Raw genomic sequence first — 17,884 nt, forward strand, 5'->3', positions numbered from 1 at the left:
CAAGAGCACAAAAAATGAAACTTTTGTGTTTATTCTTACTGTATTAAAGTAATAATAACACTTATCCATCATTCTATCTTATTAGCAGTGATGTAAAATGTGTAACACCAAATCACCCCAAGCTATTGAAAGAGTAATTAAAAATATAATTTCGAGGTAAATCAATTAAAATAGAATCCATTTATCAGTAAAAACATATTGTAATGCTTCACACACTTTCCAACACATATTCATTAATCAGGGTCTAATTGCAGGTATCCATGGCAGAGGGTTGAGGAAGCTTCAAGGTCCCTTCCAACCCAAATAATTCCATGATTTTATTATCAGTAATTTATAATTACTGATTCATAAATCAGTAATTCAGCTGATCAGCAACACTGCTGAAGCACAAAGGAATTATTTATTTAGATGTTGCTATTTTGTTTTTATGCAAGAGCATCAAAAAAAATGAAACTTTTGTGTTTATTCTTACTGTATTAAAGAAATAATTAACACTTATCCATCATTCTTATTAGCAGTGATGTAAAATGTGTAACACCAAATCACCCCAAGCTATTGAAAGAGTAATTTAAAATATAATTTCGAGGTGAATCAATTAAAATATAATCCATTTATCAGTAAAAACATATTGTAATGCTTCAAACACTTTCCAACACATATATTCATTAATCAGGGGAGCAGTTTGGTCTGGAGGAAGCTTCAAGGTCCCTTCCAACCCAAATAATTCCATGATTTTATAATCATTTATAATTACTGATTCATAAATCAGTAATTCAGCTGATCAGCAACACTGCTGAAGCACAAAGGAATTATTTATTTAGATGTTGCTATTTTGTTTTTATGCAAGAGCACCAAAAAAATGAAACTTTTGTGTTTATTCTTACTGTATTAAAGAAATAAATAACATTTATCCATCGTTCCATCTTATTAGCAGTGATGTAAAATGTGTAACACCAAATCACCCCAAGCTATTGAAAGAGTAATTAAAAATATAATCTGGAGGTAAATCAATTAAAATAGAATCCATTTATCAGTAAAAATATATTGTAATGCTTCAAACACTTTCCAACACATATTCATTAATCAGGGTCTAATTGCAGGTATCCATGGCAGAGGGTTGGAGGAAGCTTCAAGGTCCCTTCCAACCCAAATAATTCCATGATTTTATTATCAGTAATTTATAATTACTGATTTATAAATCAGTAATTCAGCTGATCAGCAACACTGCCTAAGCACAAAGGAATTATTACCTTTATTTAGATGTTGCTATTTTGTTTTTATGCAAGACCCAATTAGGGAATCAAAATTTACCCTATAATTTTTTTTTCTTAGAGTCAACAAACAAAATTTGGGTTTGTTTATTAAATAAAGAAATTAATGAAAATAAAATCTGTGAGATCTTTAAATTTCAGATGCAAGATGGTGGCTTTGAGTCTCCTGATCAATTAGAGAGGAACTGCTTTTGGATTTTTGCATTTCTGTGCACCTTTAAGTGCTCATGCTCAGAGGAATGAAGTATACAAATATACAGTGTTAAATATTTAGTGTTTATTTAGTTATTTAGTGTTAGATATTTAGTGTTTATTTAGTTTATTTAGTGTTAGATATTTAGTGTTTATTTAGTTTATTTAGTGTTAGATATTTAGTGTTTATTTAGTTTATTTAGTGTTAGATATTTAGTGTTTTATTTATTTAGCTCATGCTCAGAGGAATGAAGTATACAAATACATAGTGTTAGATATTTAGTGTTTATTAAATAAATAAATTAATTAAAATAAAATCTGTGAGTGAGATATTTAAATTTCAGATGCAAAATGATGGCTTTGAGTCTCCTGAGCAATTAGAGAGGAACTGCTTTTGGATTTTTGCATTTCTGTGCATCCTTGAGTGCTCATGCTCAGAGGAATGAAGTATACAAATACATAGTGTTAGATATTTAGTGTTTATTTAGGTTATTTAGTGTTAGATATTTAGTGTTTATTTAGTTTATTTAGTGTTAGATATTTAGTGTTTATTTAGGTTATTTAGTGTTAGATATTTATTGTTTATTTAGTTTATTTAGTGTTAGATGTTAAGTGTTTTATTTATTTAGCTCATGCTCAGAGGAATGAAGTATACAAATACATAGTGTTAGATATTTAGTGTTTATTTAGTTTATTTAGTGTTAGATATTTAGTGTTTATTTAGTGTTAGATATTTAGTGTTTTATTTATTTAGCTCATGCTCAGAGGAATGAAGTATACAAATACATAGTGTTAGATATTTAGTGTTTATTTAGTAAATATAAAATATTTAATAAAGTACAGTCACTCTGCAAACAGAGATTTGTGCTGTCCTAAGCCCTGAGCTGAAAATACCATTGTGACACAAATGTGGCAGAGAATTTTTTGCCTTTTTTCTGCAAACAGCCAGGAAGGGGGGGGGGGGGGGGGGGGGGGGGAGGGGGGGGGAGGGGGGGGGGGGTGGGGGTGGGGGGGGGGGGAGGGGGGGGGGGGGGGGTGGGGGGGGGGGGGGGGGGGGGGTGGGGAGGAGGGGGGTGGGGGGGGGGGAGGGGTGGGGGGGGGGGGGGGGGGGTGGGGGGGGGGGGGGGGGGGGTGGGGGGGGGGGGGAGGGGGGGGGGAGGGGGTGAGGGGGGTGGGGGGGGGGGGGGGAGGGGGAGGGGGGGGGTGGGGGGGGGGGGGGGGGGGGGGGGGGTGGAGTGGGGGGGGAGGGGGGGGGGGGGGGGGGGGAAGGGGGGGGAGGTGGGGGGGAGGGGGAGGGGGGGGGGGGGGGGGAGGGGGGGGTGGGGGGGGGGGGGAGTGGGGAGGTGGGGGGGGGTGGGGGGGGGGGGGGGGGGGGTGGGGGGGGGGGGGGGGGGGGGGGGGGGGGGGTGGGGGGGGGGGGTGGGGGGGGGGGGAGGTGGGGGGGGGGGTGGGGGGGGGGTGGGGGGGGGGGGGGGGGGGGTGGGGGGGTGGGAGGGGGGGGGGGGGGGGAGGGGGGGGGGGGGGGGGGGGGGGGAGGGGGGGGGGGAGGGGGGGGGGGGGGGGGGGGGGGGGGTGGGGGGGGGGAGGGGGGGGGGGGGGGGAGGGGGGGGGGGGGGGGGGGGGGGGGGGAGGGGGGGGGGGGGGGAGGGGGGGGGTGGGGGGGGGGGGGGGGGGGGGGGGGGGGGGGGGGGGGGAGGGGGGGGGGGGGGGGGGGGGGGGGGGGGGGGGAGGGGGGGGTGGGGGGGAGGGGGTGGGGGGGGAGGGGGGGGGGGAGGGGGGGTGGGAGTGGGGGGGGGGGGGGAGGGGGGGGGGGGGGGTGGGGGGGGGGGGGGGGGGGGTGGGGGGGGGGGGGGTGGGGGGGGGGGGGGGGGGGGGGGGTGGGGGGGGGGGGGAGGGGGGGAGGGGGGGGGGGGGGGGTGGGGGGGGGGGGGGGTGGGGGGGGGGGGGGGGGGGGGAGGGGGGGGGGGGGAGGGGGGGGGGGGGGGGAGGGGGGGTGGGGAGGGGGGGGGGGGGAGGGGGGGGGAGGGGGTGGGGGGGGAGGGGGAGGGGGGGAGGGGGGGGGGGGGGGGGAGGGGGGGGGGGGTGGGGGGGGGGGGGGGGGGGGGGGGGGGGGAGGGGGGGGGGGGGGGGGGGGGGGGGGGGGGGGGGGGGGGGGGGGGGGTGGGGGGGGGGGGGGGGGGTGGGGGGGGGGGGGGGGGGTGGGGGGGGGGGGGGGGAGTGGGGGGGGGGGGGAGGGGGGGGGGGGGGGGGGGGGGGTGGGGGGGGGGGGGGGGGGGGGGGGGGGGGGGGGGGGGAGGGGGGGGGGGGGGAGGGGGGGGGGGGGGGGGGGGGGGGGGGGGGGGGGGGGGGGGGGGGGGGGGGGGGGGGGGGGGGGGGGGGGGGGGGAGGGGGGGGGGGGGGGGGGGGGGGGGGGGGGGGGGGGGGGGGGGGGGGGGGGGGGGGGGGGGGGGGGGGTGAGGGGGGGGGGGGGGGGGGGGGGGGGGGGGGGGGGGGGGGGGGGGAGGGGTGGGGGGGGGGGGGGGGGGGGGGGGGGGGGGGGGGGGGGGGGGGGGGGGGGGGGGGGGGGGGGGGGGAGGGGGGGGGGGGGGGGGGGGGGGGGGGGGGGGGGGGGGGGGGGGGGGGGGGGGGGGGGGGGGGGGGGGGGGGGGGGGGGGGGGGGGGGGGGTGGGGGGGGGGGGGGGGGGGGAGGGGGGGGGGGGGGGGGGGGGGGGTGGGGGGGGGGGGGGGGGGGGGGGGGGGGGGGGGGGGGGGGGGGGGGGGGGGGGGGGTGGGGGGGGGGGGGGGGGGGGGGGGGGGAGGGAGGGGGGGGGTGGGGAGGGGGGGGGGGGGGGGAGGGGGGGGGGGGGGGGGGGGGGGAGGGGGGGAGGGGGGGGGGGGGGGGAGGGGGGTGGTGGGGGGGGGGGGGGGGGGGGTGGGGGGGGGGGGGGGGGGAGGGGGGGGGGGGGGGGGGGGGGGGGTGGGGGGGGGGGAGGGGAGGGGGGGGTGGGGGGGGAGGAGGCGGGGGGTGGTGGGGGGGGGGGGGGGGGGGGGGGGGGGGGGGGGGGGGTGGGGGGGGAGGGGGGGGGGGGGGGGGGGGGGGGGGGGGGGGGGGGGGGGGGGGGGGGGGGGGGGGGGGGGGGGGGGGGGGGGGGGGGGGGGGGGGGAGGGGGGGGGGGGGGGGGGGGGGGGGGGGGGGGGGGGGGGGGGGGGGGGGGGGGGTGGAGGGGGGGGGGGGGGGGGGGGGGGGGGGGGGGGGGTGGGGGGGAGGGGGGAGGGGGGGGGGGGGGTGGGGGGGGGGGGGGGGGGGGGGGGGGGGGGTGGGGGGGGGGGGGGGGGGGGGGGGGGGGGGGGGGGGGGGGGGGGGGGGGGGGGGGGGGGGGGGGGGGGGGGGGGGGGGGGGGGGGGGGTGGGGGGGGGGGGAGGGGGGGGGGGGAGGGGGGGAGGGGTGGGGGGGGGGGGGGGGGGGGGGGGGGGGGGGGGGGGGGGGGGGGGGGGGGGGGGGGGGGGGGGGGGGGGGGGGGGGGGGGGGGGGGGGGGGGGGGGGGGGTGGGGGGGGGGGTGGGGGGGGGGGGGGTGGGGGGGGGGGGGGGGGGGTGGGGAGGGGGGGGGGGGGGGGGGGGAGGGGGGGGGGGGGGGGGAGGGCCATGCCAAGAATTTTTGTCAATTCTGATGGAAGCAGCCCCTTACCATCCATGTATCTGGTTCCATAGGCACTCTCAGGGAAGATTCCCCTCAGGTAAGTGATGCAGGACACTGCCACTGCCAGGAGCCTCTTCACCACCATCAGGGATTGCTGCTCCGTGGCAATTTTATTGGGAAATACAACTGCATTCTGAAAATCCCAGCAAGAAACCAATGAATTTGTATGATTTATAAAAGTTAAGCACATTCCTGACACTTGGTGGTGCAGTATTTGTAGGACACAGCTGGTTTCTACCAAGCACACAACAAAATTCAAATTATTTTTCTATACTTCTTTCTATCTATTCTTTATCCATAATTAAAAGACTAAATTACCCTATTTTCCCATTATTGTGCTGAAATACACAAACAAGACCATACCACAGAATTCCTTTGCTTCTGAGCAGTTGCCATTCTGCAGAGATTCCTGTGCCTGTCAATAAAACACCTGCATTAGCACCTGGATAAGGAAAAAGGGGCTGCAGCTTCTCCAGGGCATTCCCTGGATTTACCAACACCTCCTGCACAATTCACCAGCTCAAACAAACCTGTGTTTTTCACAAAACAGAACAGGATGGCTTCTCTAATCATCCCCAGTATCAGATTCTTGATTTTCACGGCTTCCCTGAGGCTACAGGGTGCAATAATTAGAATGTTTATATCTGTATTTCTATGAAATATGAACATCTAAAGGCAGTTCTCTTCAGTACTAAATGGTGCCCAACCTACAGGATTTTCAAATGTATGAAAATGCTCCCCACATTTCAAACACCCCCAGACTTGAGTTGTTTTCATCTATAATTTAAATGAGTGTGGGAGAATCTGAACCCTCACCACTCTAAGCCTGACTCCACACAAACCTTCCCCCCAACTCAGGAATAACAAATTCGCCCACGCCTGAGGAAAACACCTTCCCCAAGTTAGAAATAAGGTCTGGATCACGAAGGGCACCGAGTTCCCCTCAGTAATCCTCCATAAACCCCCTGATTGCAGCACAGGGCCGCTGTGAGGAAGGAGCCGCTCCCCTCAGCCTCAGCCCAGAAACCACCACCTGCTTCGAGGGAAACTGAGGCAAGCGCGAAGACACAACGCTGCAGAGCAGCACAGGGCGGCGGGCAACAAAACTCGGAGGTAAGGTGAGAGAGATAATCGAGGAAAAACTGGAGGAGAAAGTGAAGAGAGAGAAGGGAAATTAAGGAAGTTGAAGGAAAGGAGGTGAGAGAAGCGCGTGCCCTCACCCTCAGGGCGCCTTTCCCGCCCTCGCCCTCAGCGGGCTCCGCCGCGGGGCCGTGCGCAAACGCAGGGGGCGGGGCTTGCCCGCAGGGGGCGGGGCTGGCCCTCAGCCGGCGCCGCGCATGCGCAGTTCTGCCCCGTCTGTGAGGGGTCGGGGGGTTGCGGAATGTTCTGGGCTGTGAGGGAATTACAAAGATTTTCTTTTTAATTTTTCATCCCTGTTCCAGTACTGACACCTCAAAAGCCCCACCCTGAGAGCGTTGTCCGAACGCTTCTGGAGCTCTGGCAGCTTTGGGTCAGCAGCATCACCCTATAATCCAATTTAAACCTCGCTGACACAGCTCCAGCCATTCCCTCACACGTTATAATATTGGCTTTTCGCAAATATTCAAATGGATTCTGTATGTGTGATGTTAAAGTAACTTTGTTACAAAGGTATGGGTTTTATGTTTGCCTTGGGATAAAATGGCACACAGTGTGTCCAAACTCCAGCTGGACCAAAACAAAGTAACATATTTAGGCTTCATACTGGGGAAACGGCATAATCCTGGGCATAATACACGTAGGAATAATTAATAATAAAAAAGAACCCTTTTATGAGATAAGCATGTTTCATTTTTATATATTCTAAAGCTATAGTTTCAAAGATTCTTGCTACAAGCAATATTCTAAAATTATACTTCAAAAGGTTATTGTTGCTGAACTCTGTAAGGATTAACTACAAGCAGAAAGTTCCTGTCAAAAAGCAACATCCTTAACACTTTAATTCAAATGCTCCTAAATCAACTTAGGAGCATTTAGTTAAATGTAAAGGTTAACCTTTAGTAACCTTACCTTTAATAAGGTTTTGTAACCTAACCTTTAGTAACATTACCTTTAGTAAAGGTTCACATTTAGTAAAATGCATAAAGGTTAATTGTGAGCAAAAGATAGGTTCAAAGGCCTTCTTCCATGTTTTACTTTCCTCAGTTATTTATTAGAATTATAACTGTCCCATGGTCGGTCTCCACACATATCACAATCACGAATACACACGTTGCCTGTATGTACCTGATACGAAACACAGACTTGTATTTCACAATTTTTAGGCTTAATTTAGGGGAAATGACACAATCTTTGGTATAACACATATGGAACCAACAGCGGGGCCGATCTGGGTGATCTTTGTGCTCCTTCCCCCCTCACAACCCCCGGCCTGCGGCGCCATGGCAGCGACCGGAAGTGGCCGCGCCGTCTCCATGGCAACGAGCGGAAGCGGCGACGCGCGGCGGGCGCGGAGCCGGAAGTGACGCCCGGCAGCCGTGGCGGCCATGTCGGCGGGCGGCGGAGCGCAGCGGGACGCGGGGGCCGCGGGCGGGTGAGGCGCGGCCATGGCGGCTCGGGCGGCCCCGGTGCCGCTCGGAGCAGCGCCTCACGCTGCCTCTGTCTTTTCCAGGCGCCGCAGCAAGTGGGATCAGCCCGGCCCGGCTCCTAATTTCCTCCTCCCCGGTACGGCGCCGCTGCCCGGGCGGCCGTTCCCCGGTGGGGGCGGCGATGGCGGCGCCGCCGTGGCCGGGTCCGAGAGCTCGGCGGCGCCCTCGGGAGCGCTGGATGCGGCCGCGGCCGTGGCGGCGAAGATCAACGCGATGCTGATGGCTAAAGGGAAGCTGAAGCCGGCGCCCAGCACGGCGGACAAGGTGGGTGGGTGGGCGCGGGGGTGGTTCAGCAAATTGCCATAAAAATAGTCAGAAATCATTTTAAAAATATTTTTCCATCCTAACAAAAAGCAGTGCATGGCTGTGAGGTCAGATTTTACCAAAGCCGCCTGTAGGGAGGTGAAAAAGTTATTTTTTTCCTCAAAAACGTAGAATATTCTGAGTCGTGAGGGAGCCACGAGGATTTTTGCAGAGAGCAGAGCAGATGGAAAAACTCAGCGTGAAACAACTGCTTTAAAATTTGGCACCAAATTATTTTAGTGCCTGAAGAAATTACAGCATGAGCTGTAATTCCAAGTCCTAACCAGCTTATTCAGCTTTTGCTGAGCCCTGCCCTGAGCTTGGCTGACCCTGATGAGCTCAGGCAGCTGGACTGGAGTGTTCCTCTTAAATAATCTGAGTTTTTTATTCTAAATAAAGTGGGATTTCAGGCTTCCAGGCACAGCCTTGTCTTGCTCTGCTGCCTGTGCTGGAGCCAAGTTTAGAAGCTGTTTCAAATTTCATGGAGCCACAGCGTGATCTGGATTTATTTGGGCAGATCCAGCAATAATTCCAATGTGCTTTCCTGTGCAATCTGTGAGAATTTTTTCAGTGTGGAATCTGTGAAGATTTTGCCTTCAACAACTGAAAGGGGTGAACAATCCCATAAAAAATCCATTTTTAAATGTTATTCTATGAATGTGTGCTGAAAATAAATCCAGTTTTTATCTGGATTTATTTGGAAAGATCCAGCAGCAATTCCAATGTGCTTTCCTGTGCAATCTGTGAGGATTTTTTCAATATGCAACCTGTAAAGATTTTTTCAATGTGCAATCTGTAAAGATTTACCTTTAACAACTAAAAGGGATGAACAAGAAGGATGTTATTCTATGAATATGTGGTGAAGATAAATCCAGTTTTTATCTGGATGTATTTGGGCAGATCCAGCAGAAATTCCAATGTGCTTTCTGTGCAATCTGTGAGGATTTTTTCAATATGCAGTCTATAAAGATTTTTTCAATGTACAACCTGTAAAGATTTACCTTTAACAACTGAAAGGGGTGAACAAGAAGAATGTTATTTAATAATATGTGGTGGAGATAAATCCAGTTTTTGTCTGGATTTATTTGGGCAGATCCAGCAGCAATTCCAATGTGCTTTCCTGTGCAATCTGTGAGGATTTTTTCAATGTGCAACCTGTAAAGATTTTGCCTTTAACAACTAAAAGGGATGAACAAGAAGGATGTTATTTAATAATATGTGGTGAAGATAAATCCAGTTTTTATCTGGATTTATTTGGGCAGATCCAGCAGAAATTCCAATGTGCTTTCCTGTGCAATCTGTGAGGATTTTTTCAATATGCAATCTATAAAGATTTTTTCAATGTGCAACCTGTAAAGATTTTGCCTTCAACAACTAAAAGGGGTGAACAAGAAGGATGGTATTTTAATAATATGTGCTGAGGATAAATCCAGTTTTTATCTGGATTTATTTGGAAAGATCCAGCAGAAATTCCAATGTGCTTTCCTGTGCAATCTGTGAGGATTTTTTCAATATGCAATCTATAAAGATTTTTTCAATGTGCAACCTGTAAAGATTTACCTTTAACAACTGAAAGGGGTGAACAAGAAGGATGTTATTCTATGAATATGTGCTGAAGATAAATCCAGTTTTTATCTGGATTTATTTGGAAAGATCCAGCAATAATTCCAATGTGCTTTCCTGTGCAATCTGTGAGGATTTTTTCAATGTGCAACCTGTAAAGATTTGCCTTCAACAACTAAAAGGGGTGAACAAGAAGGATGTTATTCTATGAATATGTGGTGAAGATAAATCTTTAAATAATTTACATTATTCTATTAGTGTGTGAAGATAAACTCAGTGTGTTTATTTGGGCTGTGAGGAAGCAGATCCAGCAATAATTCCAATGTGCTTTCCTGTGCAATCTGTGAGGATTTTTTCAATATGCAATCTATAAAGATTTTTTCAATGTGCAACCTGTAAAGATTTACCTTTAACAACTAAAAGGGGTGAACAAGAAGGATGGTATTTAATAACATGTGCTGAGGATAAATCCAGTTTTTATCTGGATTTATTTGGGCAGATCCAGCAGCAATTCCAATGTGCTTTCCTGTGCAATCTGTAAAGATTTTTTCAGTGAGCAACCTGTAAAGGTTTTGCCTTTAACAACTGAAAGGGATGAACAAGAAGGATGTTATTCTATGAATATGTGCTGAAAATAAATCCAGTTTTTATCTGGATTTATTTGGGCAGATCCAGCAGAAATTCCAATGTGCTTTCCTGTGTAATTTGTGAGAATTTTTTCAATGTGGAATCTGTAAAGATTTTGCCTTTAACAACTGAAATGGGTGAACAAGAAGGACGTTCCCCCCTAAAATTTGTGCTTTTTTTCCCCTTTTGCAACTGCTTCCCTTTGAAGCTGCAGGCTCTGGGCAAAGGTCCAGCCACGAGTAAAAGCAAAGATGACCTTGTGGTGGCCGAGGTGGAGATCAACGATGTGCCCCTGACGTGCAGGAACCTGCTGACCCGGGGCCAGACCCAGGACGAGGTACGTCCCACACCCCTGTGGCACTTTTGTGTTTGCTGGAAAATCCTCTTTGCCCAGGAGTTCTCTCAGAGAGAAAAAGGAAAACAAAATGATCTCGTTTATTTTTCCTGTTTTGCTGCTTTGGAGTGTGGTTGGAGGTTGTTTATCCAGCAGGTGAATTGTTTTTATTTAATGACCAGTCATGGTCAGTGTTGGGGTTGGAGATTGTTTATCCAGCAGGTGAATTGGTTTTATTTAATGACCAGTCATGGTCAGTGTTGGGGTTGGAGATTGTTTATCCAGCAGGTGAATTGGTTTTATTTAATGACCAGTCATGGTCAGTGTTGGGTTGGAGGTTGTTTATCCAGCAGGTGAATTGTTTTTATTTAATGACCAGTCATGGTCAGTGTTGGGGTTGGAGATTGTTTATCCAGCAGGTGAATTGGTTTTATTTAATGACCAGTCATGGTCAGTGTTGGGGCTCTGAGGAGAGAGTCAGGAGTTTTTCATTACTATCTTTTAGCCTTCTGTCTGTGTGCTTTCTCTAGTCTTTAGTATATTTAGTATAGTTAGAATAGAATAAAATATGGTGTGGTATGATATAGTATAATATAATAATAATACGGTGTAATATGATAGAATATGATACAGTACAATAATTATAATATTATAATTACTGTACTATATCATATTCATATATATTATAATACAATATGGTATGATATGATGTAATAGAATATGATCTAATATAAGATGTTGTAATAGAATATAACAATATATAATAATATATGATGTATAATATAATATATACAATATCATATATATAATATAATATAATACATCTAATATAATATATAAGATGATATAATATATAATGTTATATAATATAATATATAATATAGTATTATATTGTATATGATGTATAATATAATATAGTACAATGTAATATATAGTATTATATGATATATAAGATAATATATAATATAGTGTGCTATAGTATACAATACAATATTATTATATAAACTATAATATAAAACTATAATATAATATATAGGATACAATATATAATATATTATGTGAAATTATATACTATATAATATATAGCATATAATGTATATATAACTTAACATAACATAATGTGGTATAGTATACAATACAATATACAATATCATATTGTATATTATAATATATAATATAGCATAGTATAATGTGATATGATATATTATATACTATATGATATCATATAGTATATAATGTATAATATAGTCTAATATTATATTTTATGTGATATAATATATAATATAGTGTGGTATAGTATACAATACAATATATAATATTATATTTATACTATACTATAATTAATATGATTAATATAATATAAAGTATAGTATAATATAATAAATTAGCCTTCTAAGAACATGGAGTAAGATTCATCATTTCCTCCCTTCATCAGGGGGACCCCAAAATGTCCCTCACCCCAAAATCCCTCACCCCAAATCCCTCACCCCAAAACCCCTCACCCCAAACCCCTCACCCCCAAACCCCTCACCCCAAAACCCCTCACCCCAAAATATCCCTCACCCCAAAATATCCCTCACCTCAAAATCCCTCACTCCAAACCCCTCACTCCAAACCCCTCACTCCAAACCCCTCACTCCAAACCCCTCACTCCAAACCCCTCACCCCAAACCCCTCACCCAAAAACCCCTCACCCCAAACCCCTTCACCCCAAAATATCCCTCACCCCAAAATATCCCTCACCCCAAAATATCCCTCACCCCAAAATATCCCTCACCCCAAATCCCTCACCGCAATCCCCTGACCCCAAAATATCCCTCACCCCAAAACCCCAAACCCCCTCACCCCAACCCCCTCACCCCAAAATCCCTCACCCCAAAATCCCTTATCCCAAACCCCTCCCCCCAAAACCCCTCCCCCCAAAACCCCTCCCCCCAAAACCCCTCACCCCAAAATATCCCTCACCCCAAAATATCCCTCACCCCAAAATATCCCTCACCCCAAAATCCCTCAACCCAAAATCCCTGACCCCAAACCCCCTCACCCCAAATCCCTCACCCCAACCCCCTCCCCCAGCAGCTGTGCTGCCTTGGCCGGGAGCTCTGGGCTTACATAACCCTGGCCACCTTTCACCTTGTTCCTGAGCAGATAAATGAGATAAACCTGCAGTGAACTCTGCTCAGGGCTGCTTTCTTTCTAGGAAACTCGTGTTTTCAAAGGGTTTGTTGGTTTGTTCAGTAAATTGTTGGGTTTAGTTTTTATGTTTTTCAGCTCTGTGCTGTTTTAGTGTGTGGGTCTGGGCTCCTGTCAGGGCATGGGGAGCTCTGTGCACAGAGCAGGGACACAAAACAATTCCTGCTCCAGCTGGCACCAAGGGCAAATGATCCAAATCTCAGCCCAAGAGCACAAACAACGTGGGCTGAGGAGGGAAAAACAAGAAAAATGGGAATTTGTGGGCTGGAGCTGTAATTAGACAATTAACTCCAATATAGTAATAGACAAAACTTATAAAAGTTTGTGACCCCATGACCAGTGATCCACTTTTGTGACCATTTTGGTTCATCCTGGCTTTCCACACCTGGCTGGGCTCTGGTGCTTCTCAAGGTGCATCTATTGAGGCATTTTAATAAATCCCTACTTTATTAATTAACTCTGCTCTAAATCAGCCTTCACCAGGAATCCTTATGACTTCAGAGCCAGCACTTTATTAACAATTTCTGGGTTTTTTTACAAGAACATTGGTTATGTTTTGGCTTTCTGTGTGTGCCTGGTTTGTTGTTGGCAGGTGTTTCACTGCTTTTTGTACATTTTTTGCAGATCAGTCGCCTGAGTGGAGCAGCTGTCTCCACTCGAGGGAGGTTCATGACTGCAGAAGAGAAAGCCAAAGTGGGACCTGGGTTTGTATTTTTTTTTTAATTTTGGAGGTTCTGCTTCTTTTCTCTGAGGTGACAAAATGCTGAGGTTTTATTTAGTTGGTTTTCCTATAAATTTGCCATTCTGATGGTGCTGGGCTGAAATAACCACCCCAGATCACACTGTGCTCAACTTCTCCCCACAGAACATTACAACTTCCCAAGAAATACAAATTTCTTGCTGCTTTTATTTAGTGACCCATTTATGGATAAACTAATTAAAGTTTTCAGTGCTGTAATTTTCTGAATCACCATCAACTCCTCAATCAGATTTTCAGTGCAGAGCTTTTCTTCCTGAGCGTTTCAACTTCTCCCCACAGAACATTACAACTTCCCAAGAAATACAAATTTCTTGCTGCTTTTATTTAGTGACCCATTTATGGGCAAAATAATTAAAGTTTTCAGTGCTGTAATTTTCTGAATCATCATCAACTCCTCAATCAGATTTTCAGTGCAGAGCTTTTCTTCCTGAGCACTTCAGCTTCTCCCCACAGAACATTACAACTTCCCAAGAAATACAAATTTCTTGCTGCTTTTATTTAGTGACCCATTTATGGATAAACTAATTAAAGTTTTCAGTGCTGTAATTTTCTGAATCACCATCAACTCCTCAATCAGATTTTCAGTGCAGAGCTTTTCTTCCTGAGCCCTTCAGCTTCTCCCCACAGAACTCTACAACTTGCCAAGAAATACAAATTTCTTACTGCTTTTATTTAGTGACCCATTTATGGATAAACTAATTAAAGTTTTCAGTGCTGTAATTTTCTGAATCACCATCAACTCCTCAGTCAGATTTTCAGTGCAGAGCTTTTCTTCCTGAGCACTGTGATACTCAAGGAATTTGTGTTCTGTTATCTGGAGGGCATTTCAGATTTTTATGGAAGACTTTCTGGTAATATAATTAGATTTGGTTCATGATTATTGTGTTTTCTGTGGGTTTAATTGAATATTTGACTTTTTCCTTCCAGAGATCGTCCTTTGTATCTTCATGTTCAGGGCCAGACACGGGAGTTGGTTGACAGTGAGTACAAAATATTCTGGTTTTTCTCTCCCTGTTTGTGATGAAGGGTTGGATTTGGGTTATAAACACTTTGGTGGTGATAACAGATTCCATTCACACACTGAGATCTCTGCTGACAAATCCCTGAGGTGCCACAGACTGCATTCACCAGGAAATGAAAATTTTGGGTAGATTACAAGGAAGGTTGGGGGGAGTGAGCAGGTACAGCTCTTATCTCACTGATAACACACCCAGATCCATGGGAACAGGGGTGAGACAGATCTGTCAGGAGGGAGCACGAGGGTCACATCTGGTGCCACCACCCTGCTCAGGCAGGGACACCCCAGGGCTCAGGATGGGGCCAGGTGGGTCTGGGGTCCCCAAACAGGGACACCCCAGGGCTCAGGGCTGCTCCAGGTGGGTCTGGGGTCCCCAAACAGGGACACCCCAGGGCTCAGGGCTGCTCCAGGTGGGTCTGGGGTCCCCAAACAGGGACACCCCAGGGCTCAGGATGGGGCCAGGTGGGTCTGGGGTCCCTAAACAGGGACACCCCAGGGCTCAGGGCTGCTCCAGGTGGGTCTGGGGTCCCCAAACAGGGACACCCCAGGGCTCAGGGCTGCTCCAGGTGGGTCTGGGGTCCCCAAACAGGGACACCCCAGGGCTCAGGGCTGCTCCAGGTGGGTCTGGGGTCCCCAAACAGGGACACCCCAGGGCTCAGGATGGGGCCAGGTGGGTCTGGGGTCCCCAAACAGGGACACCCCAGGGCTCAGGGCTGCTCCAGGTGGGTCTGGGGTACCCAGGCAGGGACACCCCAGGGCTCAGGGCTGCTCCAGGTGGGTCTGGGGTCCCCAAACAGGGACACCCCAGGGCTCAGGATGGGGCCAGGTGGGTCTGGGGTCCCCAAACAGGGACACCCCAGGGCTCAGCGCTGCTCCAGGTGGGTCTGGGGTCCCCAAACAGGGACACCCCAGGGCTCAGGGCTGCTCCAGGTGGGTCTGGGGTCCCCAAACAGGGACACCCCAGGGCTCAGGGCTGCTCCAGGTGGGTCTGGGGTCCCCAAACAGGGACACCCCAGGGCTCAGGGCTGCTCCAGGTGGGTCTGGGGTCCCCAGGCACGGAGCCCCCACAGCCTCTCTGGGCTCTGCTCAGGGCTGGCACTGCCCAGGGCAGCAGTTCTGCCTCCTGGGCAGGGGCAGCTCCTGGGCTCAGGCCCTGCCCGTGGCTCTGGGGCCATTGCTGGGCCTGGAGCAGAGCCTGGGGCTGCCCTGACCTCTGCTCACTGGGATGGACTGGGACAGACTGGGACAGACACTGGGACAGACACAGGGACAGACTGGGACAGACACAGGGACAGACACAGGGACAGACACTGGGACAGACACAGGGACAGACACTGGGACAGACACTGGGACAGACACTGGGACACACTGGGACAGACACTGGGACAGACACTGGGACAGACACTGGGACAGACATGGACAGAAGGGACAGACACAGGGACAGACTGGGATAGACACAGGGACAGACAGACAAGGGTAGACTGGGACACTCATGGACATGCTGGGTCAGATTGGGACAGACTGGGACACACAGGGACAGACAGACTGGAATAGACAGGGACACCTGAGGACACTCAGGGACAGACTGGGACAGACACTGGGACAGACACAGGGACAGACTGGGACAGACACTGGGACAGACACAGGGACAGACTGGGACAGACACTGGGACAGACACAGGGACAGACACTGGGACAGACACTGGGACAGACACTGGGACAGACACTGGGACAGACACAGGGACAGACACAGGGACAGACTGGGACAGACACTGGGACAGAAGGGACAGACTGGAACAGACTGGGACAGACACTGGGACAGACACTGGGACAGACACTGGGACAGACACTGGGACAGACACTGGGACAGACACAGGGACAGACACAGGGACAGACTGGGACAGACACAGGGACAGACACAGGGACAGACTGGGACTGACTGGGACACACAGGGACACCTGGGGACACTCAGTGACTCTCAGGGATGCCCAGAAACACCCAGGGACACTCAGGAACAGACAGGGACAGACAGGGACACCTGGGTACACTCAGAGACTGCCAGGGACACCCACAGGGACATCTGGGTACAGCCAGGAGCACCCAGGGACAGACAGGGACAGACAGGGTCAGACTGGGACACCCAGGGACACTCAGAAACACACTGGGACACCCAGGGACACCCAAGGACAGACAGGGACACTCAGAGACAATCAGAGACATCCAGGGACAGACTGGGACACCCAGGAACACTCAGAAACACCCAGGGACACTTGGAGACACCCAGGGACAGACTGGGAGACTCAGAAACACACTGGGACAGATAGGGACACTCAGGGACAGACAGGGTCAGACTGGGGCACCCAGGGACAGACTGGATCAGACTGGGATACTCAGGGACACCCAGGAGCTGCTCAATCAGAATGAGTTTTGTGTTCTCTGCCCCAGGAGCTGTTAACAGAATCAAAGAGATCATCACCAACGGCGTGGTGAAGGCAGCCACGGGCTCCAGCCCCACCTTCAACGGGGCCACAGTCACTGTGTATCACCAGCCAGCCCCCATCGCCCAGATCACCCCAGCTGTGGGCCAGAAACCTCCCTTCCAGTCAGGGGTGAGTGAATTTTATTGCCTATTTCTGCTTACAACATTTCCCTTTTATAAAGCAAACGTGTCAGGTGTTATTTATTTAAAAAAAAAAAAAAATCACAATATAAAAGCTGAAAAATCACCCCAAAAAAATCACGCTGAGCTTGTGGTGTGAGGTGTGGAGGGCTGGCAAGGCTGAGTCTGCAGAGTGAGCCTCAGGTGCCAGCGGCCTCCTAAAAGCAAAGGGATGGAGAGAGCAGCCCTGCCTGCAGCAAAGCCAGGGCTCACTGCGCCATCCGACACTGATGGGAAATGAAAATGGAATGTTCTGGCTGTCCTCACTGAAATTCAAATGAAAATTAAAATTTTGCTGTTCACTTGCAGATGCGTTATGTGCAGGACAAGTTGTGTGCTGAGAAAAGCCTGCAGAAGGTGTTTACATTGAAATAGAAATGAATTTTTACTGATATTTTTGTATCTTCCACTGAACTCTTCTGCTGTCCCAGCAGTGAGACGTCTGCCCTCAGTGAAATTAAAATTAAAAAATTAAAATGTTGCTGTTCATTTCCACATGCATTATGTCCAGGACAAGTTGTTTGCAGGTAAAATCCTGCAATAGGTGTTTAATTTGAAATAGAAATCAATTTTTACTTCTGAACTGATATTTTTGTATCTGACACTGAACCCTTCTGTCTGTCTGCCCTCAGTGAAATTAGAATAAAATATTAAAATTTT

The 17,884-nt window shown here is 50.3% G+C and overlaps 1 protein-coding gene and 1 non-coding gene across 5 annotated transcripts in view; both read left to right on the forward strand.

The window, feature by feature from the left end:
• The first annotated feature begins 7,656 nt into the window (after positions 1-7,656).
• KHDC4 (KH domain containing 4, pre-mRNA splicing factor) overlaps positions 7,657-17,884 on the forward strand; it is a 34,067-nt gene continuing 23,839 nt past the window's right edge. For 3 of the 4 annotated variants that reach the window (XR_010442767.1, XM_064732492.1, XM_064732493.1), the window contains exons 1-6: positions 7,657-7,713; positions 7,792-8,032; positions 10,470-10,598; positions 13,413-13,492; positions 14,476-14,528; positions 17,011-17,174. Coding sequence is in view for 3 of the 4 variants with exons in the window: in XM_064732492.1 (XP_064588562.1) it covers positions 7,667-7,713; positions 7,792-8,032; positions 10,470-10,598; positions 13,413-13,492; positions 14,476-14,528; positions 17,011-17,174 (714 nt within the window). In the remaining variant the exon portion in view is untranslated. The remainder of the gene's footprint in view (positions 7,714-7,791; positions 8,033-10,469; positions 10,599-13,412; positions 13,493-14,475; positions 14,529-17,010; positions 17,175-17,884) is intronic. The other variant, XM_064732495.1, reaches the window with a different exon arrangement.
• Positions 17,327-17,454, forward strand: LOC135457943 (small Cajal body-specific RNA 4). Its single transcript, XR_010442804.1, has one exon. It is a non-coding gene; the product is annotated as a small Cajal body-specific RNA 4 (non-coding RNA).

Source organism: Zonotrichia leucophrys, chromosome 25, assembly GCF_028769735.1.
Source record: "Zonotrichia leucophrys gambelii isolate GWCS_2022_RI chromosome 25, RI_Zleu_2.0, whole genome shotgun sequence".
In the NCBI taxonomy this organism is placed as follows: domain Eukaryota; kingdom Metazoa; phylum Chordata; class Aves; order Passeriformes; family Passerellidae; genus Zonotrichia; species Zonotrichia leucophrys.